The sequence below is a fragment of the Martes martes genome (genome assembly GCF_963455335.1).
Source record: "Martes martes genome assembly, chromosome: 11".
In the NCBI taxonomy this organism is placed as follows: Eukaryota; Metazoa; Chordata; class Mammalia; order Carnivora; family Mustelidae; genus Martes; species Martes martes.
The window spans coordinates 56,643,650-56,671,327 of NC_137899.1; the positions used below are offsets into that span (position 1 = coordinate 56,643,650).

The 27,678-nt window shown below is 42.3% G+C and overlaps 1 protein-coding gene across 1 annotated transcript in view; it reads right to left on the minus strand.

Annotated features, from left to right (window-relative positions):
• IGF2BP3 (insulin like growth factor 2 mRNA binding protein 3) overlaps positions 1 to 18,096 on the minus strand; it is a gene marked incomplete at both ends in the record, with an annotated part of 141,816 nt that extends 123,720 nt beyond the window's left edge. The window contains 2 exons of the mRNA XM_080818419.1: positions 16,453 to 16,513; positions 17,922 to 18,096. Coding sequence (XP_080674545.1) covers positions 16,453 to 16,513; positions 17,922 to 18,096 — 236 coding nt within the window. The remainder of the gene's footprint in view (positions 1 to 16,452; positions 16,514 to 17,921) is intronic.
• Positions 18,097 to 27,678: the final 9,582 nt, after the last annotated feature.

The following is a 27,678-nucleotide window of genomic DNA, read 5'->3' on the forward strand; positions in this document are numbered from 1 at the left end:
TCCAGTGTATATTTCATACATACCCAAACTGAACTTGGACTAGCCACATTTCAATTGCTCAGAGAGGCACTTTGTGGACAGTGGAGGCTCTAGTGGGCAGTGTCACTCTACAGCCTATGCTTCAGGACTAAGTTCCTATCTTCCTTTTAATTCTCTCTCCCAAGAACCTAAAGCACTCCTTAGTAGTAAACACTTAAAAATCTGTTAAATCAGTTATTTAAAAACTGCCAAGATCAGGGGTAGCTGGTGGCTCATTTGATTATGTATCCAGCTGCTGATTTTGGTTCAGGTCATGATCTAAGTCATTGGTTGTGAGATGGAGCCCCACCACAGGCCCACACTCAGCGGGGAGTCTGCCTGAGAATCTCTCCCTCTGCCCCTCCCCCAAGTCAGGCACACTCAAACACACAAACACAGGCTAAGCTCTCTCTCAAAATAAATCTTAAAAAAAATAAAAAATAAAAACTGCTAAGATCCAAGATCAGCAAAACAGAACCATTTGCAAAAAGATAACATAATGGCAAGTTACCAAGCTTTCTCAAACCAGAAAAATATACGGAATGGAAAAGACTTGGTGAAGTAACATGAAAGGTCATTCGTTGTATTATAATTCTTAAAGAAAAAAAATTGTCTAAGACAAGAAAAGTACCTCTCCTGTGATACGAACAAAGGTAGTTATTTTCTATATTTAACCAACAGTTACTTAGGACAAAGAAGGCTGGCTGACATAGGTCAGAGGTAGGACTCTTCACTTGGTCTTCATTACAAACACAGTGAGTCACCAAACTTCCAGCCTCAAAACACCTCAACTGTCAAAAGAAACTCTGATGATGCATGGAGATTCTGATTAGATTTCAATGTCCTATGAATAACAAAGGTACTGAAGACTTTTCATTTCCTGAGGCAAGACATGTAGCCAACAGCATGTGGGGTTCACTTTGGTTTTAGCAACTTCAAGCATGACTGTGGGTCCCTAATCTCCAAACTCATTTCATTTCACTCATGTGCATTTGTTTTAAGTACTCCCCAACTATTTATTCTAATTATTTTATCCTTCATACACCTAGATTTTTCCTTTGTGCTTATTTTCTTTTGTTTTTTGTTTTGTTTTGTTTTCTCTTCCCCCACCTGTTTTTCACAAACCGACTTGTATAAAACTCCCTATCGAGACTAACAAGCCACGGAGTTGCAGAAAATCCTCACTTGTTCTTGCCATCTGTTGTGTGATGATGTAAATACATATCCACAGGAGAACCTGATCCAAATAATTTCAAATATCACATTAGTGTAGAGCAGCAATTCTCATTATATAGTATGTGGACTCCTGGGGGCCCCCGAGACTGTCAAGAGGGAAGGAGTCAAAAGCATTTTTTTTTTTCCAAGATTTTATTTGTCAGAGAGAGAGAGCACAAGCAATGGGGGCACCAGGCAGAGGGAGAAGTAGGCTCCCTGCTGAGCAAGGAGCCAGATGCAGGGCTCCATCCCAGGACCCTGGGACCATGACCTGAGCTGAAGGCAGATGCTTAACTGACTGAGCCACCCAGGCATCCCGTCAAAACTATTTTTATAACACTAAGATGTTATTTGCCCTTTTCACTGTGTTGACATTTGCACTGAAGCAAATGGGGCAAAAACAACGGTTGGTAAACTGCTGGCGGCTTGGCATGAATCAAGGCAGCGGCACTCAGCTGCAGTCATCATTACATTCTTCACAAGCATTCACAGTAAAATACCATCCAAGTTTCACTTTTAAATGTCCTCGATGAAGCAGTAAAAACTATCGATTTTCTTCAGTAACCCTTGGGTACACGTCTTGTCAACAACTATGTGAAGAAAAGGACAGGATGCATAAAGTGCTCCTGCTAGCTCTCACAGCTTTTCCTGGAGAAAAAGCACTGTGCAGTGTGGTTTGAGATGCAAGACTGAATCGGCCTCTTTTCTTCACGGAGCACCATTTTTACTTGAAAGAGCTATAGACAAACTATGTTTATTTAAGCTTGCATATTCTGCAAACCTTTTCTCAAAAGAGAATAAGGTCAAACAGTCACTTCAAGAAAAACTAACAGTATTTGTTGCCAATGACTAAATTGGAGATTTTAAGTAAAAAAAATCAAAATTTTGGCCAACTATAAGCTTTGACAGTTTCCCAATATTTAAGGATAAAGGAGCCATACAAAGTACAAGAGAGTAGAGTGGATTCTAACCTATTAGTATAGAATTCACTGATAGGATTTCACACTGATAGATATCCCACATTTCAACTAGCCTTTAAAAAACTACCACTTGTTGAGTTTTGATGTGAGAGCAAAGAATGTCCACAATTATCTAAAAAGATGATTAAAATATCCCTTTCCTTTTCCAACTATACATCTGTGTGAGGCTGGATTTTCTTCATACACTTGTTTGAGTGGTAGTTAGTTACATGTTAAGTTCTACCAGATACTGACCTACCAAGAAGTCTGCCAATTTACTCTCTAGCTTATGAGTGCCCATTCCTTCACACTCTTGCCAACACCAGATATTATCAATCTTGTTCATTTTTCCCAACGTGATTGGCAAAAATTGCCATTACAATTGTCATTTATCTAGTAACTATTGAAACTAAGCATCTTTTCCTAAGTACATTGGACTTTCAGATATTTCCTTCTGAACTCCCACTTTTTTTGTATATTTTACTTTTATTTTCTGTACATTTTTGTACTGTGTTTTCTCCCTCTTTGAAATTAATAGAAGTTATTTATCTCCTATTTTTCTAAACATTTTATTTATTTTTGTGAGTGGGAGCGCATACGTACATGTGGTGGGGGGGGCGGTCAGAGGGAGAAGCAGGCTCCCCGAGGCAGAGAGCCCCACGTGATGCGGAGCTTGATCCCAGGACCCTGGGATCATAACCTGAGCCGAAGGCAGATGCTTAACTGCCTGACCCAGGCGCTCCTCCCTAATCTATTTTTTTTTAACAGTATCCCAAGTCAATTTCACATCTAGATAGATTTTAGGGATTATAAAGCTACCAATCTAGACCCAAAGTACAAAGTATTATTCACAACACACTCATATTCTAAGAAGAAATGTGAAAGCTTTTTATGTGCATATGAGACACAAACCATGGGTTTATGCAGCAATAATTACTTTTTAAAAGATTTATTTGAAGGGCGCCTGGGTGGCTCAGTGGATTAAGCTTCCGCCTTCAGCTCAGGTCATGATCCCAGGCTCCTGGGATCAAGCTCCGCATAGGGCTCCCTGCTCAGCGGGGAGCCTGCTTCCCTTCCTCTCTCTCTGCCTACCACTCTGCTTACTTGTGATCTCTATCTGTCAAATAAATAAATAAAAATCTTTAAAAAAAAAAAAGATTTATTTGATAGAGAGAGAGAACACGCACAAGCAGGGGGAGCAGCAGAGGGAGAAACAGGCTCCCAGCTGAGCAAGGAGCCCGATGCGGAGCTCGATCCCAGGACCCTAAGATCATGACCTGAGCCAAAGGCAGCCACTTAACTGACTGAGCCACCCAGCAACCCCGGAATAATTATATTTTATTTTTAATTGCTACATATAAATACACAAGCTTATTAATATGAGACAATACCACTTAGGTGTCAGACACTCCAAAGAATCCTTTACAAACATAATTTAATTCCTGGCAATCTTGTGCATTAAGTTTTATTACCCCTATTTCTAGATAAACTGAGAGGTGTGGCAAGTTTAATCAGTGTGCCCAGGATCACAGAGCTGAACAAGGATTCTAACTGAGGTCTAGGTGATTCCAAGTAAGATGTCACTGGCCCTCCCTCCTGCTGTGCTTTGCTGCAGCCCCTAATTTTGCTCAGTTAATCGTGTGTGCCCACAGAAGTGTCTCATTTTTCTCCAACGGTTCATTCTATCACTTGAAATGCCTTAACAAATAAAAATCAGAATGCCAGGTGTTTTAATCATCACTACTGATGACTGTCTTGTCATACACAACCTAAAAAAGGTAATATAACAACACAGGCTCAGTCTTACTACAGGGTTCCTCATATCACATCACAATTTACCGTTAATTACCCTGTCAGAGGGTATCCTAAGAACAGCCTTAAACCCCACAGTTTATTGGGGCACAGTCATTCTCATGGAGTACTTCAAAGGTAAAAGCATTTCAAGATGATCTCTGGGGAGCAGAACCCCGAAGTAATCTAGGTATCAAGTCTTGCATGATGATCTCAAATAACCATCTGCTAAATGGCATTAACTAAACTGACTGAGCTCTGAAAGTTAAACACATCAAGAATTAAAGTAATAGTCACTCCTCAAGCACCCAGGCTGTTCTCACCCCTCTTCTAGGCTCAGCCTCAACCACTATCCAGCCTCACAGTTGAGTGTCTCTAATCCCAAACAGCTTGTAGTTCCCCCACACACACCAGGATATTTCACACTCACATGTCTTGGCTCTTGCTGTCCCTCCTGCCTTTTCCATTCCCACTGCACAGAGCCTCCATCTACCTTCACATCCCTCTCTGAACCTATGTATGGCTGGCTGTACCAATACCCACCTAAGCCTAGTGCCCCTCAACCTGTGTTTCTGGGGCATACCATACATACTCATGACATATTTACACCTTCTCTTTCCCTGCAGAGATATTCATCCACCTTCTGGATCAATGCCACAGTGAGCCACTGCTGGTGTTCAAGATAAAAATATCACCCAGGCATTGAAGGAGAACAAAGTGAGAGCCACTATACTCCATGTACTTTTTTTCAGAACAAGTATCTTATTCTTTCTAGCTCCTGAAATCTAGCATTCAACTGACCTCGAGCACAAGTGCTCAAACTGTGCTTGTTAAACTAATAATTTACATCTGCCATGGGAAATAAATTCATTTCTGAAACTCAAAAATGCAGAAGTTGGTAAATTAGCACCCCAAAAATTCTAAGATTATTTTAAAATAAAATTTTCAGGGCACCTGGGTGGCTCAGTGGGTTACCCTCTGCCTTCAGCTCAGGTCATGATCTCGGGGTCCTGGGATCGAGCCCCACATCGAGCTCTCTGCTCAGTGGGGAGCCTGCTTCTCCCTCTCTCTCTGCCTGCCTCTCTGCCTACTTGTGACCTCTCTCTGTCAAATAAATAGAATCTTTAAAAATTTCCAACCACACTTCCCTCTCTCAATAAACAAAAAACAAGAGCTTCAACATTTTTCCAAGAGCAGCTAACTTTTAAAACAAACATTTGGTAATCACTTTTTTTTTAAAGTAGGCTCCACGTCCAGCATGGAACCCAACGCTGCACTTGAACTCGCCACCCTGAGATCCAGACTGGAGCTGAAGAGTCCAACGTTTAACTGACTGAGCCATCCAGGTGCCCCTAAAACAGACATTTGGGAGTCACAGGGGAGAACACAATCACTTTTCAAACAGCTTCACCATCATAGGTTCTTTTTGTTTTGTTTTGTTTTTTCATTTATTTTTTAAAGATTTTTATTTATTTATTTGACAGACAGAGATCATTAGCAGGCAGAGAGGCAGGCAGAGAGAGAGGGGGTAAGCAGGCTCCCCGATGAGCAGAGAGCCCAATGCGGGGCTTGATCCCAGGACCCTGGGTACATGACCTGAGCCGAAGGCAGAGGCTTTAACCCACTGAGCCACCCAGGCGCCCCTAGGTTCCTTTTGTTTTAAACGATGTTTTAAACGTTGATGTGCAACATTACATTAGCTTCCGGTGTACAACACAGCAATTCAACTAGTCTGTATGTTGTGTTCTGCTCACCCCAAGTGTAGCCATCATCTCCTGCCACACAAGGCTACTACAGTACCATGGACTACATTCCCTATGGCCTCCTTGCATCCCCATGACTTATTCCCTAACTGGAAGCCACACAGGTTCTTTTAATTAAGCTCCCCAATCATCATCTGCCCACCTAGGGAAGCTGAGTAGCACTCTGCTTTGGAAACTAGTTTTTAATCAAATTTTTCCTCAAAATATGACTTAGTAGAGTTCTCATTGCAATAAAATATTAGTCCCTGAGGTAAAATCCAAACTTCAAGGTACTAAGAATGGGAGAATACAAACCCTATGTATTCGAGCTAGAAGTTCTAAGAACTTAATTGTTATAGTTTTTAGATTAATTTTCACATACAAAGGGCACAAATGAATAAGGACCTATACTTGTCAGAGTTAGCACAACACCCATGATATAAAGAATAAGGCTATACCTACATTCACACAGTCATCCATGCTTGAAAAGACAATTTTTAACCAAACTGTCTTATTGCATACTTCATTGAAAACTGCTCTCTTGAGCTCACTTTGGCAGCATGTATACTAAAACTGGAACAATACAGGGAAGATTAGCATGGCCTCTGTGCAAGGATGACCCACAAATTCGTAAAGAGTTTCATAACAAAAAAAAGAAAAAGAAAACTGCTCTCTTGGTTGTCTTATGACTAACCACGTCAATATAAGTTAAGTGTTTTTGGCAGAGCACTTATAAATTTAAATGTGCAGGTCTCCTGACATAACAATTCCCAATCTAAGAATTTACCTTATAAAAATATCTAACCAAGAGTCCTATGACATAAAAATACACTCAACTGAGACTACTATGAAAAGAACAGTTAAACTGCTGCATACCGGGGTGCCTGGGTGGCTCAGTGGGTTAAAGCCTCTGCCTTCAGTTCAGGTCATGATCCCAGGGTCCTGGGATAAAGCCCCGCATTGGGCTCTCTGCTGGGGGGGGGGGGGGGGGGCGGGGATTGTCTCTGCTTCCCTCTGTCTCTCTGCCTGCCTCTCTGCCTACTTGTGATCTCTGTGTCAAATAAATAAATAAATAAAGGTAAAAAAATCTGCTGCATACCTATGTTGAACAATAGGGTGAGTTTAAAAAAAATCAACCATTTGTATCTAGACTGAAGATTCTCCAGGAGAGGTTATTTAGTAAAAACACAAATTATAAACAACATCATGTGATTATTAAATTAAAAAAATGTTTACTGAGGGCCTCCTGGGTGGCTCAGTCAGTTAAGTACCTATCTTCAGCTCAGGTCATGATCGCAGGGTCCTGGGATCCAGGCCCCACATCAGGCTCCCTGCTCAGCAAGGAGCCTGCTTCACCCTTGCCTCTGCCTGCCGCTTCCCCTGCCTGTGCTGTCAAATAAATAAAATCTTTAAAAAAAAAAGTTTGTTGATACATACATAGAAGAATTTCTGGAATATATGAAATACCAGCTAAGACCAGGGAAATACATGGAGATGATTTTCTTGTGTTTTGAATTCATTTGAATGCAATACACATATATAAATTCAAGTTGTTTACTTAATATATATACTACTGTATCTAGATTATACAGTAATTTCAAAAAAGGTATTATACACCCAGTGAAATAAAAACAAACACACCATCACAGATTTCTACTTACATGAGTCCATATCCAAAACCAGAACAAAAGTTTTCTGTATTTCTGTTATCACCAAATATAATTTACATCCAGCCTTCATATTTAAATCCCAAGGGCAAAAATACAACAGCTGCCACTGAAGTTACTATGGAATAATACCGCATTGATGCTTTACACACGTTGTCCCCAGGATCCTATCAGGCAGTATTCACCATTCAAACCTCCCCAGACCTCAATTTCCTCCACGTTAATCAACATCATGTATTTAGAAAATGGAGTTGGGATTCAACCCAGATCTCAGACCTCACATCCCACATTCTCTGGCAATACCTTTCAGTTCAACAAGGGCCCATGGCACAAGCACCAGAACTCCTCATCAAAAAGTTCCAGCACAATTTCTCCCTCTTCTTCTCTCTCAATCCTTAACAATATTCCAAATTTAAAAGACTTCCTTCTGCAAGCCAGGATCTTACTAAATTTGTTAAGGAGGTGGGACAACCAGGCACGGTGGACTCCACTCCAGACACTTCTACCTCTTTTGCAATCTAAAACATACCCCATGAGTCACAATCACATGCCTGAGATAAAGCCATGGCATCTACTTCCTCGTGCCCTCTGTTCTACTCTCATACCTCCTTAGGGCCCCCTCCAGCTTCTCTGCAATTCATTTGTATTAAAATTAAGCTGCTAAAAAAAAAAAATACCTTCAAGGAAGAAGCAGTTCACCTTTCCATCTTACGATAGGATGTCCAGATCCTTTTATTCTGTAGTAAGCCCCAGATTCCATACTACCTGAACTTGTCTCTTTCCTACAGGAAAGACAATAAATCAACCTTCAAAGAAGGCAAACAAGGGCGCCTGGGTGGCTCAGTGGGTTAAGCCTCTGCCTTCGGCTCGGGTCATGATCTCGGGGTCCTGGGATGAAGCCCCACATCGGGCTCTCTGCACAGCAGGGAGCCTGTGTCCCCCTCTCTCTCTGCCTCTCTGCCTACTTGTGATCTCTCTCTGTTACATAAAGAAATAAAAAAATCTTTAAACAACAACAACAACAACAAAAAAGCCAAACAAGACTTCTTTTTTTCTTCAGAGAAAGCAAGAAACAGGACATCTCTGCTCCAACTTGCCACTGCAAACATGATCAGGCTGCTGTGTAATCTACTTTCAGGATTTGACAACTTAAATGAGAGGAATGAAAGCAGGGCAGAGTCAAAGGAAGGGGAAAATGGGATCCACTAATTACCTGCAGTGCCTTGGGCAAGTCACTTCTCTCAGGCCTTTATGGAAAATCTTTTGGTAGAACTAACAGCACTAAAAAAATGTTACGGTGTCTCATTTTTATTGGTATTCCTTTCTTAAAATACCAGATATTTAACACATTCTGAAAGTAGTATTTGACTAATCAAAGGACTTGCATAAACCAAGTCTTAAAAAGCGTTACTGAGATCCAGTCAATGGTTTCAAATCAACTGATTATAACACATCACCTAGTTTTGGTGACCACTGAGGCCAAAACCAGGATTCATAATTTGAGGAGAAAGCTGCTTTACCAAAGACCAGATTTTTCAATATGCAAAAATGAGGGAATTTAGGATACTTACAAAAGGTTTCTTGTATTTCTTATAGCTAAATTTTTATGAATAAAATGGAAGGAATGCTTTACTTATTCCAGCATCCTAAAATAACAAAGTGATTGAAGTATTTTAAACTTAGCCCATGATATCCATAAATGTGCTGGCCAATAGATTCAACCTTGTTTGTCAAATCAGGTCTTAAAGTTTTTAATTTCAGTTAATTAACATACTCAAATCAAGTCTTTTTTTCTTTCTTTTAAGATTTTATTTATTTATCTGACAGAGAAAGCGATCACAAGTAGGCAGAGAGGCAGGCAGAGAGGGGGAAGCAGGTTCCCTGGTGAGCAGAGAGCCCAAAGCGGGGCTCGATCCCAGGACCCTGAGATCATGACCAGAGCCGAAGGCAGAGGCTCAAGCCACTGAGCCACCCAAGGCGCCCCCCACCTTTTTTTTTCTGACAGAGAGAGAGTGTGCACAAGCAGGGGGAGCAGCAGAAAAAGAGGGAGAAGCAAGTTGTCCACTGAGCAGAGTGCCTGATGCAGGGCTGGATCCCAGGACCCTGGATCATGACCAGAGCCAAAGGCAGACACTTAACCGACTGAGCCACCCAGGCACCCCTAAAAACAAGTCTTTAGATAACCACAGAAAAGCACTGCACCTGGTCTACACTGCCTTGAAACCTAAGACAGCTTCAAAGGAGTTTCCAAATGTGTATATATATATATATTTTTTTCCAGATGTATATTTAATAAAAAGGAGAATGGGTAACCCAGAAAGTAAGCTCAGTCACCAGAAATGTTGAAACAGATGCCAGAAAGCAGGTCAACTGAAACAAGTCTTGTCCGCTGGCAAGAGGATCTACTAAACTTAGGACTCTTCCATCTCTAGCAGGTTATAAATAGAACATGCTCACAGATATTTCTGGAAAGTTTAAAAAAAAATGAGATACTAATAAATGAATCCTCAAAGAAAGGTTATAATTCCAGGTTGCTCCAAAATTCATAAATCACTCTCCATCTGTCTAATGCCAAACCCGAAGGCTGCAACTTACCACCATCCCCACTCACATGAATCCATCTAATCGAGTCCCACATCGGGCTATCTGCTCAGCGGGAAGCCTGCTTCTCCCTCTCCCACTCCCCCTGCTTGTGTTCCCTCTCTCTCTCTCTCTGTAAAATAAGTAAAATCTTAAAAGAAACAAAAAAAACAACTAACAAGCATTAGAGACATAATATGCCAAAAGTGAAGCTCCTGATTTCTACCCAAGAATTTGTTCCTTCCCCAATACTCTCCATTCTGGTAAATGGCACCACCTTCCATCCCATCTAGTTTTTCTCACCAAAAAAATCTTCTTGTCCTGCTTTACTCTTCTCCTAATTCTCATCTAATCCATCAGCAAATCCTCTTAGTTCTTTCTTAGAAATATACAGACACTGACCACTATTCATCACCTCCAAAGCTAATTAATATGATCTCTTGCCAGGATATTACAATGAGAACTCTCTCCCCATTTCTAGTGCTAAATGTATTTTTCAGATATTTTAGGTTCCAATCACTTTGAGGAAACTAGTCCTGCTCTTCTTCCATTTATGTAAGAGAATTTACAAAGATGGTCACCATCAATTCCTTCCTCTCCGTACATTCATGCCACTCTACCATCAAGAGATGGAGACTATCTCCATACTTCCTTGAATCTGTTCTGGCCCTGTGACTTGCCCTGATTGACAAAATGGATAGGATAATGTGCCAATTCTGGGCCTAGCCTTTAAGAAGTCTAACAGCTTCTACCTACTCTCACTTGGTAGCCAAGGGCTACTACAGAGCACTGAGATACCACGTGGGGAGAAGTCATGTGCATCAGCACAAAGAGGCCAGCCATGTGAATGAAGCCTTCTTGGACCTTTTAGACCAGCTCAGCCAAGGACCCAGCATGACACCATGTGGTACAGAACCAACCACCAAGCAGACCCACAGAATCATGAGGAAGAATAAGTTGTTTTGAGCCACTAGGTTTTGGGGTAGTTTATTGTGAAGCAAGAAATAACTGAAACACCATGATAGCAATGGACTCAACTTCTAAACAACTAAGTGATAATGCCAGCTAAAGACTTAGACCAGTCTCAACTTATAGCTCCACTTGGAGTGCCCGGTAAGCTCAGCTAGTGGAACATGAAACTACTGATCTCAGGGTTGTGAGTTTGAGCCCTGCCCTGAGGTCACTTAAAAATAAAAACAACACAAAACAAAACGTATAGTTCCATTAGATTCCTCAAAGAATACATCTATAATAATTTCAAACTACTTCCTAGTCAAGTTAAATGGTCTCATGATAATTCTCTAAAATGCATAATTTATGTACTATGTATTCCCCTTCAGGGCAACAAAGTCCACATACTATATTAATATTTATAACTGTTTATTTACCAATACTTGCCAAACAGCAATTTCAGACCATGATAAATTACACCCTCAGTTTTAATGGAGCACTGGAAACTGTATTTGCCATCAGCTTTCAAGCAAAACCCTGCAAGACCAAGCCAGTTTTTAAAACATCAGATTTATGGGACAGAGTTGCTAACTAAAAACGCCAATCCCATCCCTTGGTCACCGCTACCACACTGCCACCTCCTGTCTTGTGACTCTAGAAGCTTGAATCAGAGGCAAGAGTCAATAAAGGAAACTTGGCTAAAAATAGCACAGCCGTTCTCCATCCTCCCAGAACAAACCCACCACCAAAGCTGGTGGATAAATAAATCATACCATAATAAATGGATAAATCATACAACTCAAAAATTAGTAACTTCTAGGGAAGGTGACTGCTAAAGACAATTACAATAGAACTGTTTAAATAAATATCCAGGAAGCTCAACAGCTTCACTTTAATAGAAAATCCAAGACCTATATAACAACACATTAACTGCAATGGTATGGCTCATTAAAGGATTTCAAAGTATGACAAAGATCATTTCACTCTTGCTGGCTGCCAGAAAGAGGTACATGTGCAAAAGCAACTGAACTGCCATACTGCAGAAAATACAAGTTCCATACAGGGAAGACCCCACATCTCTCTAATTCCAAAAGGTATTTTTAAGCCCCAGCTGGTAACTCATTTCAAGCAGAATGGCAAAACTCAGAACAAAATATGCCCCCTGTTAGTTTATTATAGTGGCATTTGGCATGAACAGAGAATGCAAGTGATCACACAAATCAAAAGGAAAGCCAGAAACAGAAGCCAAGATTCTCAATTCCCACTGGCTCCAGGCACATGTCATGTTTCCATAATGTCTTCCTTGTTACTGTGGACAGTCCCACAGAAGCGACTTATCAACATTCATTTATACATATATATTTTCTTAATTCAAATAATGCCAAAGTTAAGAAATCTTTTACTCTCTCTCAAGCTGTACTAAAAGAACATGAAATCAAGAAAAATCTTGTTGGCTACAATTACTTAAGCAGTCATGCATTACTGACCTTAAACTGAGCATTCCAACGACACTGCTTAGGAAACTTTCATGGCTGGTAAAGAATCCTAACAGTCAGAACCTCAAGTCTCTGTATGTGTGAGAAACTGCTCTAATTCACAAGATTCACCAGACCCAAACTGATAAGCAAGGAGCAGCACAGCTATTCGTGCCTATGTTTAAATGTTCAGCATTAAAAACAGCTTTTATTGGCCTGAGCCAACAGGATCATGTGCCTGGCTAATGGACACATTGCTGGTTGTGGCACCATCTTCCTATTCCATATACAGCAGCTGTTAAAATGCAGCACTTTTAGGGCACCTGGGTGGCTCAGTCGTTAGGGATCCCAGTATCCCAGGGTCCTGGGATCATGCCCCACATCAGGCTCCCTGCTCCGTGGGAAGCCTGTTCTCCCTCTCCCACTCCCCCTGCTTGTGTTCCCTCTCTCGCTCTGTCAAATAATTAAAAAAAAAAAAAAAAAAAGCAGCACTTTTAAATAGACATTTAAATTAAGATACATTTAAAATCCCAGTAACTTTTATACATGCTATGTCTATCTAATTTAACTGTTAAACCATTATTCTAATAAGTTGTTGGCTTTATTTTCTTTTTTAAGGAAAGAACATCATGTGAGCTTAGAAACCAGTCTGTTTTAATGGAGCATTCCTGGAAAAATATTAACAATGATATCCTACCATTTTGTTTATCCTTCATTGAAATATGTTTTGGCTTCATATAATCTTACTCAATGCTGAAAACTAAATCACAAGCAAGTTTAAGCCATAAAAAACAAAAAATATGAAAATTTTTCATAACTTAAAAAAGTCATGGAAAACAAACTAAAACCACCATCCTGTCAGTTCCCCAGTGTCAGCGACTTTCCCATTCTCTCTCCCATGCCCAACAGCCCACAACATAACAAAAAAGGAAATCGGTGCTATTTACATAATCGCATAGGGGCACATATGCGGTCCCACAAGATACCAGTGGCTCTTCCAACCAAACTGAGCTGTAGTCTTAAAAAATCATAATTTTCACAGCCACCCTTGCCCCCAAGGCAGGGTGGGGAGTGGGGTGAGTATTTAAGATATTTCATGGGATGCCTGGGTGGCTCAGTCATTAAATGTCTGCCTTTGGCCAAAAAAAAAAGGTTATACTTCAGAGTGAATCCAAGTACTCATGTGCTGTATTCTTTACCTTAGCAACAGAGAGTGCAAGACTATCACAGATATTCACCTCAATCTTCTCTTCATTCTGGACACAGGGGAACTCAAGCTCGGTAAAATAATGCTATAATCTTCCCCCAACTGAGGGGTATCTGAATGCAGAAAAGCAACATTCCTTCCACATTCCCCCGAGACTTCGGTAATCAGGAGCTAAGCCTGGTCAGAACCAAGCTCCACAGTGCCCCTTCCTGAAAGGTTCTGTGCCCAGCTCAGCTCCCAGTCACAGTTGGGCCAGCATGCCAAGCATCAAATCGACTCCTGGGCCTGCTCCCCTATTTAGTTGCTGCAAGCCCATTCATCCATCTCAGAGTGCTGCCATAAGCATTCTTCAGCACCAGGCTCCCAACATGCCTTGCACAGCAGGTATAAAGGTCACTGCTGCACATGTGGGTGTGCCTGTCTCAGATGCCCATATGATGATGGGATGGAATGCAGCGACTGCTAAGCACAAAAGAACTCCACCCAGAAGTCCAGCAGGCTCACTTGGCAAAGATTGGTCTGCAGCATTCAACTTCACTGTCACCGATATATCACTTCTTGACCTTTCTATAGGAACTAGGCATGGCTCACCAAAGTGATCTTCTCAGGCCCCTCCCAAAGCCTATTCACACAGTGCAACAGTACAGATAAGGGAACTGCATCCCAGTTTCAAGTTTCAGTTAAAAGAAAGTTGTAATATAATTAGATTTCCCTGGGCAGGGAAAAGAAACCTCTACTCTCCTTTTTTGTCAATGCAATCCTAGAAAAGGACTTACTTGTTCTCCCTATCAATAGAAAGTTGTCTCCTATGTCCTCATTTCTATCTGTTAGTAACATCTCATTTAAAATCCTAAGCGTTTCAATGTAAGCAAAATCAGCCTGAAATTTGAATTTACATTGTTAAAACGAAAAAACTCCCATTGATAAATACTTGCTGCCCCTGGTGGCATGGTACCTTATATGCTTTCCTAAAACAAACTCCTATTCGTTATCAAGTATCAAGTAAGTATGTTTTTATGTTGGGCAAAAGCCTTTAAGAGTAAAACAGGCAGTTACCAGATGTTTTTAATTTCATTTCCTACAGGTGGAGGGAAATTCACACCAGGCTGGAAAAGAAAATCAGGAGAGCAAAGCAAAGCAATCTACATTTCCATGCAGGTCCATAAATTGTATTTGAAAAATGCCAGACATTAAATGTTTAAATTTAGAAACTCTCAAATGTTAAAATGCCAGTCCTTCGACGCAACCATGTGCCTCTTTTTTATCCAACATTTGAAGAAAATTAGGACACAGGGGCTAAACATGAAACCAATTAGAATTTGCAGAATGTACCTACATTTTCCCCCACCCTAGATATACAATTCAGACTATGCCTTTAAATTTTTAAGGAGATGTGCCTTTTTCCTCAATTTTCCACTTCCTATTAAATGGAGGTCAGTTTAGATACTTTTCAGTACAAGTTCTATTATTTTAGAAGCTCTTAAAAAATAATTCCCTTCTACTATGTGAAATAACTTGACCTCACCAAAATTCCCAACTAGAACTAAATCTGTCTCATCACGCAAATCCTTTTTCAACTATCCTAATAAAAACTAAGCACACGAACAAGAGAATTCCACCAAAATCCATCTCTCTTCACAAAAACAAGGTTTGTGAAAACGCTTTACCTGAAACAGAGCTCAATATAGAAATAGGCCCAGGATAACATTTTGTGTAGCCACCTCTCTGCAGAGCACCAGGGAAATGCATAGCATGCCTCTCCCGCCCTCTAGCACACCACTCACCAATACCTAACCAGACACAGACACAGACAGCCCTACTTAAGATTAACTTTCAGCTTACTGCTTAGCCCGAGTCAGGAGCAGGGAGATGGGAAGAGAGAAAGGCAGAAACCCTAACCCCACCTTGCACAACTCAGAAAAGCACAAACTAAACCTAGCACAGCAGTAAGGAAGCAGTGCTTCTCCAGTTAGTTGCAGTAAGGAAGCAGTGCCTCTCCAGTTAGTTACAGACCAGGGATCCGGCCTGCTCTTGAAGAGAAGAGGAGCCATTTCTTCAAAATACACCAGCGGTTAAAACAGTCTGCAAACATTCTGTAAAGTGACACACTACACTTGCGCTCCAAAAAGTGCAATTCCCTTGCTTAAGTAATACAAGTCTTTAGTCCTCAGATATCTTGGTGGTTATTTGTAAGCAAGTATATGGGGGGCTGGGGGACGATGACGATGATGCGGGGAGGAGAGTGAAGGGGATGGAAGACAAAGGTTGGTTTGCAGGAACCTGTGTAACTCTGGAGTGACTGAAAGGCGCTTCTGGGCAGGAGAAGCCCAGGCGTTCACTCACGTGTTCCAATCAGCAAATTCCTCTCTTCTCAGATATACAGACGGCCTCCCAGGCTTCTCAGACTCATCGCCGCCAACTCAGGACAGCGAAGGAAAGACACTCCACACCCACGCGTGTCTGCAGCTGCTTTCCTCTACCATGAACTTACAGGTGGGGAGTGGGGGAGGGTCACCCACTGCTTCCTAATTCCTACAGATTCCCAAAACTGCCCTTCAAGACTTTGATTTCCTATTGTAGTAACTTAGAGAACATATAGGTGTGAGAGCTTCTACACCAATAACCCGGTGGCAGTAGCCACGGACGAGACCTTTATTCCCTACCAGCGCACGCACACACACCTGCCATAAACTTCAGTGCAAGGAATAAACGACGGAAAAGCCAAGCCGTTCAGCATACAGCAATCCAAAAAGCGTCAAAGGAAAAGAAGTTGTTTTCAGCTGTGTTGAAATCTCCCTTCCCAATAAGGGAGAACAGAATTAATGAAAATGCGATAAATAAGCTCACCTTTGTCTTTTTGGGACAGAGTGCTCAACTTCCATTAATTTCCCGTGCAGTTCCACTTTACCTGCGGATACACAAGAGGTGCAAGACAGTTGGCCGGGTTTAGCGGCTCTTCCCGAAGGACGGGCAGAGCCTAAACGGTGACCCAAGTGATTTCCTGATACCCCACCCCACCGCCGCCCCCGGCACCGGATGCGTCTCAGAACCGGGAGGGCAACCCGGCCACGCGCGGGAGGAAAGCTGACCCCTCAGGGCTGTGTATAACTTACAGGTGGGTGAGGAGTAGGGTCCATTGGCTGGCCTACCACTTGGGTAACATTCTAGCCCCAGGCCTCCAGCGCCCAGCTCGGGGTTCACCCAACTCTACGACAGCCAAAGGACTGACGCGGCCCTTCCGCCCACCTCCCCCGGCACTCCCATAAGACAAACTCTGGGGAGGGGGCTACGCTGGCTTTTTTTTCGGGAGGGGACCCCGAGCCCTTCTCCCGGCTTCTAGCCCAGGCCCTCCAGGAACAGGGAGTAGCTGGAGAGGCTGGAGGACCGCAGGGTTGGCGCAGACGAGAGTGCACGGCCAGACGCATCTCAGCACAGAACGAACAAGGCGCGAAGGAGTGCGCGACGCCTGCCACACGGGCTGCCGGTGGGGCGGGGGTTACTCGAGCATGCCTCGCCACTCACGGTTCCCCGCCGCGCCGAGCTTGCCCCGCCAACCCCGGGGCCGCGGCCAGGACGAAGAGAGCAACGGGGGACCGGGCGCGGCGGCTGGGGCTCCCTTGCCGGCGACCACTGGCCGCTCTCGCCCACCTGCCCCCTGGCTTGTAGGACGCGGGGAAGGTGGAGCGTGGAACCCGGGTCGCACTGGCCTGCGTCCCGCAGGATCCAGAGGAAGCGCCGGGCCGCCGGTGCTAGGCACCAACCAGCCCGCGTCCTCACTCCGCAGCAGGGTCGAGGCCACTTTGCATTCTCCCACGCCTGGGGTCTAAGGCGAGCCGGGGGAGACTGAGAAACCAACACCATAAACAATGATGTGCAGAGAGAGAAAGGAGCGGGGAGAGAAGCGGGAGAACCCGCTCGGCCCCTAAGGCCCGGCGTGCCGGGGACTGGAGCCCGCGCCTGGGCCCGGTCCGGGCGGGGCGAGCGGGGAAGGTCCGGCGCTCACGGTCGCGCCTCCCCCAGCCCCGCTCCCCTCGGAGCCCGCGCGGCGGCTTTCTGACAGCGCGTCCGCCGTCTGCCTGCAAGGCTCGGGCGGGAGGAGGGGAGCCGCGGGGGGCCGGGTTGGAGCCCAAGCTGAAGAGAGCACCCCAGACCTCACGCGTGTGGGCGCCCGGGCCTCGCCCCACCTCCCCGCCGCCCTTCCCCGGGCCTGGGGCCCTGCGTGGACAACCCCGGCGGTAGCCGCGGGCCTGGCTCCGGGTCCCCAACCGCGGCAGGCCCGGGCCGGCGGCGCAGGGCTGGGGCAGGCGCGGACCCACCTGAAAGCGCCTCGATGGCCTTGAGGGCCCAGCTCTCGTCCGGACAGTCCACGAACGCGTAGCCCGTCTTCACTAGGAAGGGTCCCGACACCGGGATCTTGGCGTCCTTGAAGATACTTTCCAGGTCCGTAGGGACGGCAGTCTCGCTTAGGTTTCCGATATACAGTTTGTTCATTGTGAAGAGTGGTTGTTTTTTAAAAATTCGGAGAAAAACGAAAAATTAAAACCACCCACAGTGATGGAGGGCTTCGGCGGGTTTTGTTCCCCTCGTCTTCTCGCCGTTAAAACACCCAAACACAGTAAGAACCAAGGACAAGAACGAGGAGCGAAAAATCAAATCCGAAGGTTGTTTTTCCTTTTCTGGGTATTAAAAAAAAAAGAAAGAAAAGAAAAGCCTTGCAGCAACCCAAACGTATCAACGAGTCTTCCTAACTCTGAGGAGGAGGCGGGATTAGCGAGAAAAAGGAGAGGAGGAGGAGGGGGGAAGAACTACTTTTTGTCTCTTCCTCCCCAACCCCTTTGGCATCGGCCAGCGGACTGTGAAAATATCACACTACGTGAGGACAGGCGCCGCCTCCCCATAAAAAAACCCAGAAGGTTGACTGGCAGGAGGGAGGGGGGAAGGGGTGGAGGGAGGAAGGCGCAGGAGGCGGAAAAAATCCGCTCCGAGTGTCCGGCTTTTTGAATGAGCCACGTGTTCAAACTACAAATCAACGTCTCACGTGAGGAATCCCAGCGCCTCAATTAGAGTGGGTTTCGGGGGAAAAAAAGCGAGAGGAGGAAGAGGGGGAGGGGAAATGAGCTTGAGCGAGGGACCCTGAGAGGGGGAGGAGGAAGAAGGCGAAAAATGCTAAAGGAGCCTCAGCCGGGGTGCAGAGGGGAGCGCGGCTGGCGGCCCTGATTGTCACAACAGAGTTTAGAAAGGGTTATCTGGTCGGGGCGGATCCTGAGGGGGAGGGGAGGAAAAAAGGGAGGATTTTTTTTTTTTTAATGAGATATGGGTGGAGGTGCTAACTAGGCAATTTCTCAGCTCTAGTTACCGGAGTTTCAAATATTCGATTTTTTAAAATAGGTAATTAACAAAACCAAAGAGTCCTAATTTCGAACCCGCCTTGTGGCTTTGATGACATTTGAAGTGTAACCCCGGCAAAGCCGCAAGCACGTTTCCAGAACTGGCAGGGGCGGAAGCGCAGCAAGGGGGTGGGATGGGAAGGGGCGGGAGAGGCGGGCAGACGCGCCCCACCCGGTGCACCCTCCACGGGCCTTGGCACAGGGGAAGTGGGGCGGCCGGAGCCGGGGGCGGTGGGGGATGGGAGCCCGCGGCGTCCTGGGCGGGTGTCTGGGCGACACCTCCTCCGCCTGCGCTCGCGTTGGCTCTCGGCTTCGCGTTTGCGATTGGTTGAGCGATTCAGAAAAGGCTCAGAGATAAATGAGGCCGGGGGCGGGCTTGGCCACCGGTGGGGGAGGGGAGCGTAGAGGCGGAGGTATTCGGCGTGGGGATGGGGGCGTCCGCAACCTCGGAGGCCGGAGGAGAGAAGTCAGAGTGGGAAAAGTCGGTATCTAAACAGAAACGGTTTCTTCCTGTAGTTTCCAGAGGAGGAGGAGTGGGGTAGGCTGGTACTTTTATTTAAAGAATTTTAGTTGGAGAACTTGGGACTCTTGAAACAGGAAGACCGTTCTGCGTTACCCCTAGGTGATATTCGCACTTGAAAATTGTTCGAGTCCCTTTCTGGCTCTTTTCTGCCCGCATTTGGCCATGAGAGCCATTCATAATTTCCCGTGTATGTAAGGAGTACAATGGTGGGTGTGTGGGGGAGGGTCTGGGCCCGGTGAAGCCTTTACTGGGGCAACAAAAATGTAGCCTGGAGAAGAGGAATACGGAAATGAACATAGTGCTGAGTTTCTTGTGGAAATCTGCAAGTGTTTACTGATTGTGTACTCCACTCGAAAGCTTCATTTGCACCAGTTACTTGTGACATTTTTTAACAGGTATTCCATGGAAAATATGAAAAATGTTTACTTTTAAAGTCAATGAAATTCTATGTAGCATGGAAATATAAACAGGAATCTTTAATGATCTGGTACTGCTAGTAGTAGAAAATGTATTGTGCGACAGAAAATATTATGATTTACATTGAAACATTCAGTAATTAAAATCGATAGAGTTCGTTTCTCTTTGTTAAATCCACATATGGCATTTAAAAGTGTATATTTTACAATTAAAAGATGAATGACAAATTATTTTTTCTACATGTGGGTACTATTGCAGAATATAGAGTATTTGCATCTTTTTTCTTTTAAAAGGAACTTATTTTATAGTTTTGTGTTGAACCGGAAGGTGTCAGATCATCCATTTTAAATGCAACTGTTCTAACAGGTTTTTCTTTTTCTGCTAAGCAAACCCAACTTTTTAAATGTAAACTCACTTGAACAATATTTTCATTGACATTTTACTTAGTGAAATGTTTTACTTTATGAGGTCGAGGACACAAATGTGCTCTTGTGTAATAATGTTCAGAACCATCTTAGGAGCTCTATCTTTAAAGAAGATTTCGGTGGTGAAGTTTTAAGTTTATGGTTAGGTTTAACTTTTTAAAAGAGCTTACTTATTTTTACTTTTTATGTTTTTAAAAATGAAATCTTGGTTCTAAAAAAATATGTATTCTTTAACCTCTGTGGTATTTAAAATGTAAATATCAAAAATTATGAACTATTTTTCATGTACCTGTTGCATATGATCAAAAGCTACTTGGAGAAATGTGCTTTTCATTCATTTAGCAGTATTTGCTTTTCTAAGTATGTCTTTATAAAAACTAGTCTTTTCATCATTTAACTTTTAGTAATTTTTCATTAAGAACAATTTGTATATATTCAGCTTGCTTCCAGAGTCACTTAAGGGTACCTTCTGGATTGTCCAGTGTATTTGCTCCTATTAAAACTGAGACCTAAGTTAGTATCTATTTCTAAAGCATGGGATAAATTGTTTATTTTCCATAAATACTAGACCATGCTTGTCTGTCACTATCAAACACGTCTAACACCTGGAATTTAAGACAAGTGTGTGCTGTTTTGATGAAATATGTTTCTGGGACTTGAGAACTTAATCTGTGTATTATTGTAACAAACTGGATACTCCGTCTAGCACCTTAAAAACATACAGGAGTTAAATAAACCGAGACATTAAAGGGTGGTAGGTAGAGTCCACTCCACTTCCAGTCATCCAACCACTTGAGGGATAAGTTTATACTCACTGGCTGAGTAAAAAGAGCACGGGTAATTGCCTTTTTACTGGCATTTCAAATGCAAAAATATATTTGGTGGATTTTCAAAAATGAATATAAGGTCACCCTAACTTCCAGCCTTTCAATGAGTCGCACAGAAATTAACCCTGCATATGGGCTACTTCCGAGCTCTTCCCGAAGCAGTTGCAGCTCCTAATTGTTAACCCCACGAGAGAATCCCACCCATTGTGTGTGCTCTGATGCGGCTGAGTGTCACCCAACTGCAGCCTGTTTACGCTTTGGACAGCTGCACCTACTCCGTATCTCCTGAGGACAATAAAAATGTTTCTTATGGTTCAGTGTAATATTAAAGAAGAAAAACTCTGTTTAGAAGGTCGGTTACCGTTGCTGTATCCACAGGTTCTGAGCGAAGGCTGAGCAGGTAGAAGCGAAGGAAAGGGCGTTCTTGCTGCTACCCCTAACCCCCTGCCACTCCTGAGAGCACCGGAGAGCCGAAGTCCTTACCGCGGATGGGCACGCAATGCCCGCCGCGTCGCCTGGGCCCCATAGGAGGTATTTTTTATCATACTCTTGCTCCTTCAAACAGCTCTCCCGGACTCATGTGTTTAAACCAGGTGCTTGATAAGTGGTAACTTGGCTCTGCCCACTCCGGAATCTGCCTTCAGTAATTTTTGTTTAAAATCAAAAATAGTGCCCCAGGAGATGAGAAGATGGGGTTGTTTCCTTTTTCCCCTGGCTCTGCCCGGAAAAAGAGGGCGGGATTCTTGCAGCTCCCACTGGGGAAGATCCTTCGTTCCTCGCCTCGGAGGCTCTCGACCACTGAACCGTCCTGGCCCTGGCGCGGGACAGGCGCTTTCTGGCTCCGCCGCGGATTCTGTCCCTCCGCGCAGAGCTGTGGACGAGTTAGATGTAGGGGTCGGGAGAACCTCTACGGTTCCCCTCGCCACACGGCACCACCTGAGGTTCTCCTTCTCCAGCGCGCGTCCGCCCACGGGCGGCGGAGGCGAACCGGGCAGCGTGTGTTTGGCGACCCTCCCGCACTTCAGGCCTTTGTCGACGGTGCGAGGGGCTACATGGCGCTGGGGGATGTTCGGTACCCACGGAGAAAGACCGCAAGGAGTGCGGGCTGAATCCTGCGCCCGGGTCCGGGGCGGGGCGGGGCCGCGAGACGGGCGCACGGCGCGCAAACGCGGCCTCTGGGCGGGGTTTCGCGCTCCGCGGGGCCGACTCGCCGAGACCAAGTTGAGCAACCGGCGTGGAGTGAGACACCGCCCCTGGCTGGGGAAGGGGCGGGGGGGGCTTCTTCTCTCACCCGATTGGTGGACGGAGGGAGCCTATCACCGTCGGCTGCCGGCGCCAGAGCCGTTTGCTGGTTTCCATTCATTGGACCCCGAGCCGCCCCTGGATTTCCATCTTTTGTGGCGCGAAAATAACCCTTTGCTCCCTCTCCTTGGTTTTGTTGTTGAGGGTGGGATTGAGTTCTCGTCTTCTCATTTTTCCTGCCCTTTAACTGCGGGCCCCCAGCCCCAACCCCCAAGGAGGAAAGAGAGAGGAAGAGTAGAAAATAGTTGGAGTGCGTGTGGAGCCCGCCCCTTGGGCTGACCGCGTGGTGCCCGCAGAGTCCCCTCCCTTCCCCCAACGTCCAGCACCCGGAGGTCCTCGGTTTGCGCCATGCTCAGCAGCTGGAGTCCCATCGTTTCCCTGCCCGTTTCCAACATCTTAGAATTTATACTTCTTTTTTAGTTAAAACCACAGAAGAGGTTTTCAGATGCCTGATTTTTCCTGGGCTTCTAGAGAAAGCGACTCATTCTGCCCCCTCCCTTTCTAACCCCCTTTTGTGGTCCACAGGGTTGTTTTAAGCAAAACCAAACAACCCCTCCAAAAAAAGCAAACGAAAAATTCCGGGTAAAATCAACTATGCTGAGACCACGTTTTCGTTGAAGCTGCCCTAAGACCAAAAGAAGCCGAGACCGACCTTGAAGGATTAGCGATTTCTGTAACAGAAATGTTCAAATTTTACTGACGTTTGGTGGAGACGGTGAGAAAAAATAAGTAAGAGTTTGCCTTAGACAAGGACAAAACAAACGAATAATCATATTTAATTTGGTTAACTGAAAAAGCTAACAGCTATAGTGCTGTATTCTAGTCAGTGGTGTCTTTGGTGGGTTTGTATTTATATACATACGTTGCTATTGTTCTTCTCAAAAATAAAGATCAGAATTCTGGCCATAACAGAAAAAAGGGAAGTGTAAATTTGTTTGGTATATCTAATTTCATAACAGTCTCAAATTTTTTCATTATCTGAAGAAAATGAAATGTACCAATTAGAAATACAACTTAATAAATTGTTCACAGATAATATAATTGTTCATTTTCTAAGTCTTGACAAAATACCTGGTTTGATTAAAAAACAGTAAAACAAAAATTGCCTAGTACATATTGAAAACTTTGAGAAAGTCGGCTTAAATCTGTGAGTTCAAATTTTTTTCTATATTGTTAACTCTTAGCTAGTAATGATGTTACATCATCCTCCTAAGCCTTTTGAAAAAACTATTTAGTTTTTTCGTTTTAATCTACAAAAGCCAACTAATTGAAGTAAGATATATTACCACCTATCATAATACTACAAGCTATTTGAGCAGCTTTTTAAAACAAATTTTAAAAACTGACTAAATTAGTAAGGAAAATTTTTTTAAATACAGACAGATTTTGTTTTCTTTTTGTATATATATTTCAACTACATTTTAGTAATGTGGTTAATAGATACGTGTTTTTGAAGTTTTCATGTAAAATTATTTCTCAGAAACATCAGAGTAACTTACAAATGATTTATTTTGAGTTGAACAAATTAAATCTTAGAAACTAAATTTATAGTGAAATGCTGAAGATTATAGAGTTAATAACTTAGCTAACCCTTAAACACCTTAAAAATTTTAAATGTGAAGATAATGTTTGTAGAGTGATTCTAGGTTGGGATTTACATGATCTGTAATTTTTATATTTTGAAAATGATAAAGTAGAAAAAATAAGGAATTTTTAGAGTAGATTTCAATTGAATAAAATAGTTCCAAAATTAATCTGAATGAGCCAAAACTCTAAAACCTGAGATATTTTCAAATGTTTTCTGAAATTCAGAGATTTATATAACCAATATTTTTCTTTAAAAAAAAACAACAACTTTGTTCTGTTTTGGAGAAATTGATTCATTAAATTTTCAAGTAAATCAGGATTAAGAATCTTAATCTATCTGGTAAACTTTATACATGATTGTTAAAGTAGTAGATAAACATGATTCCTTTTATTGCAATTATATCCTTTATATTATTGCTTCACTTGAGTGAAACTAAAAATATTCATTTATTATTACCATTCTTCTGGGAGGAGGGAGGAATGAGACCTTTAGTGGAAAGAGTCTTTGGTAATTGGTGTGTGTACATAACTATTTGCTGACGGACCACAGGAAACAAAGAAGATAGGCATTTGTCTGTGGGGGGAGGGGTGTGGAGAGGCCGAGAAGAGGTGGGCATTTGAACTTGTTTCTTGGTTGTAATTCTTTTATCCTTCAGGTTTCCTTGCTAAAGGTGGAGGAAAGGTGGTAGAGAGAATGTATTACCTAATGGAGTAAAATGGGACAGTAATCCAGGCATGAAATCCCACTGGAAAGAGCAATAAGAACCTACTGTCCTCACACTCAAATGATCGGAAAGTAAAGCACAGGCTGAGGTCATAACTAGTTTTTAGCATTTGCTAACAAGTACATTTAAAAGACACGTTTTAAGGTCCTATTTTCTTGTTAGGATCCTTTCTTTTCCTGACCATTTCTTTTCCAGAATCCCATTCGAAAACACTCAGGAACTAAAGTCCCCTTCATGAAAGAGATTTTGTGACATGTAGATACAAATCAGCTCCTAGGTGATTTTAGTGATAAACTGAGGAATTTCACATGCTGTCTGTAAATAGTATATTTTTAGATTTTAATAAGGCAGAATATATTTGTAAATTCCTTACCTGCAGGAGTAATGGTAGACCATTACCATTTCCACTTTGGCTCATTAAAATTCATTTCTCCTTAAGTTCAGTTTACATTTGGGTGCTGAATTTCTCTTAGTATGATGATACCAATGTTAAAGATGGGAGCAGCAGGCTAGGTGAGCATTATTATTTCAAAACATCTCAGCTGAAGTTCATAAGAATCCGAGAACATAAGACATAGAGGAAAGAAAACAAAACTAATCTGAAATCTTTATCAAAATTGACACTATAAAGTACTGTCTTAGAATTTGTGCCTAATGGTTCTTTTGGAACATTTACGTCTTTTTTTGTGGTAGATTGCTCAAAAATGTAAAAGTTGGTGGTAATTTTTGTTGCTTTTCTCAAGTGACAAATTTACTGATCATTTATTTTTAAAATGACAGTGCCTTCTCTAAGGCAAAGTTTTATTTGAACTGGTTTAATATCAATAATTAAACCTATTTGGTAGTTTCCCCTTATTTAATTTTGGCAGGGAGGGTGTCCTGTGCCAGTCATTAAAATAAGTTTTCTTTTTTTAAGTTATTTTTCTTTGTTAACTATTTATATTGTATTTGTAATCTGAAAATGTTTTTCCTAGCACTTTCCAAGACTTGGAGAATAATTTAGAAGTAACTATATCTACCCCCCAAAATATTAGTAAAGACTTTTAAAAATGTGTATAGTTTCCTACAAATACGTAGGAAACATATTGAATATTTTCCATTAAGCTAATATAACTCTATGGTCCTTCTTTCTAATTCTAATACATCCTAATTCTAATCTAGCTACTAAAAATCTAATTCATAAAAGGAGACTAACAAAGGTCATAAAAAAACAAGAAAAAATACCAATTCTGTTGCATCAGAAATAGGTATAGTCTCTGTTATGTTGATAACATTTCATTCTGGGACAATTAAATACATAATGATGTCGCCACGTTTTGTTTTCCTTTGTTGAAAACTGCCTAGGATTTTGCTCCTTAATTTTATTACTGTATCTCTTAACGGTTATTTCTTTCATCTTATATTTCTTTACTACCAAGAATAAAATGACATTTTTAGTTTTGATTTAAGTGAATGGCCATCTATACAAAGCCAAATAGAAAAACTAAGAAATCTAAAATTTTGGTGTAATGCACTATTGGTGCTTCCCCCTAGCAACCATGGTTCTATTCAAATTTTATTTTAATTTGGAGCCAATATTGTAAACTTTACAAAACAGATTACATTGAATTTTGTTTGAAATATTAATAAACAACAAAATATTGAGTGTGTTCATCTAGTGAAAGAGATAATAGAATTACAGGTGACATTAGTCTTTCCCCTCAACAGCAACAAATCCGGTTGAGGGCAGTTTTGTTGGGTATGGAATGCAGTCAATGTGTGCAATTGGACAGGAGAATATATACACATATTCCTGTTGAGAAGTCTTTTGTGGAGATTTGCAAAGGAATAAAGCAAGACAGAACTTGTGTTCAAATTCTGAGGTTGCAGGGTAAAACAGGCAAGGTAAGCACAATTTTTGAAGTTTGTTTCTTCACCATCAGAATCTTCAATACAGTCTTTTTAAAGTTGGGGAGAGAAGAGTAACAATACAGACTGAACTGGAATTAGGATGCTATTAGTACATCAACATTAGAATTTAAGTAATTCAAAATGTTTTAATTTTTCTCTTTCTGTGCCTTGTGTTCTGTTTGTAAAAGACTTATTATACCCATAAAATATCCAGTAGCATTATTAAACCATACGTGGGATCAATGTAAAAAGTCACAGAATAACATGATCACCTATTTTTAAAAATTGTGTTGAATTTATTTACAAAATATGAAGTTATCACAAATCCTTTCTGGATTGTTCTACCACTTCTTTGTGCACATGATCCATATGTTGATAATTTGTTTTAATCAAAGTAAGTAGCACTGTTTGAGAAAATGTCTGTACAATAAAAAGAGCCAAAGATATGGTCTGTTGCTGTTTTGAAACCTAAATGTGGAAAGGAAACAGATTTTAAGTGAAAGCTGGGTCCTGTTATTTACTGCCTTTTTGATATTTATTGAGGGATGGGGAAATGGATTAAACTGCATTGCTGTTTCAGAACTGATCACAAGTAAAGCTTTTAGGGGCTATAAATGAAGAATGTTGTTTCAACCAATGATAGCCCCTCCTATTACTATTTGTGCAAAATACTCTCTTTCCTTGATTATTAAATATCCCTAAATTATTTCATTACCAAGGAGGTGGGATGGGGTCATGTTGTATTAGAATATCCAAATGTTTTAAGACCTTGAGCTTTTAAACAGATAAAACAGTTTATTATGATTATTCTACAATAAGTATTGCATTTATTTTCTTATCTATACCATTGTTTTGCTAATAATAAGCTGAATTACTCTCAGATTTGGCAGCTAATGGCAACATATATTACAGCCAAGCACAGAGAAGATGGTTAAGCAAGAAAAAAATATTAAAATCATGTGGAACTCGTTTTTGTTTTTGTTTTTGTTT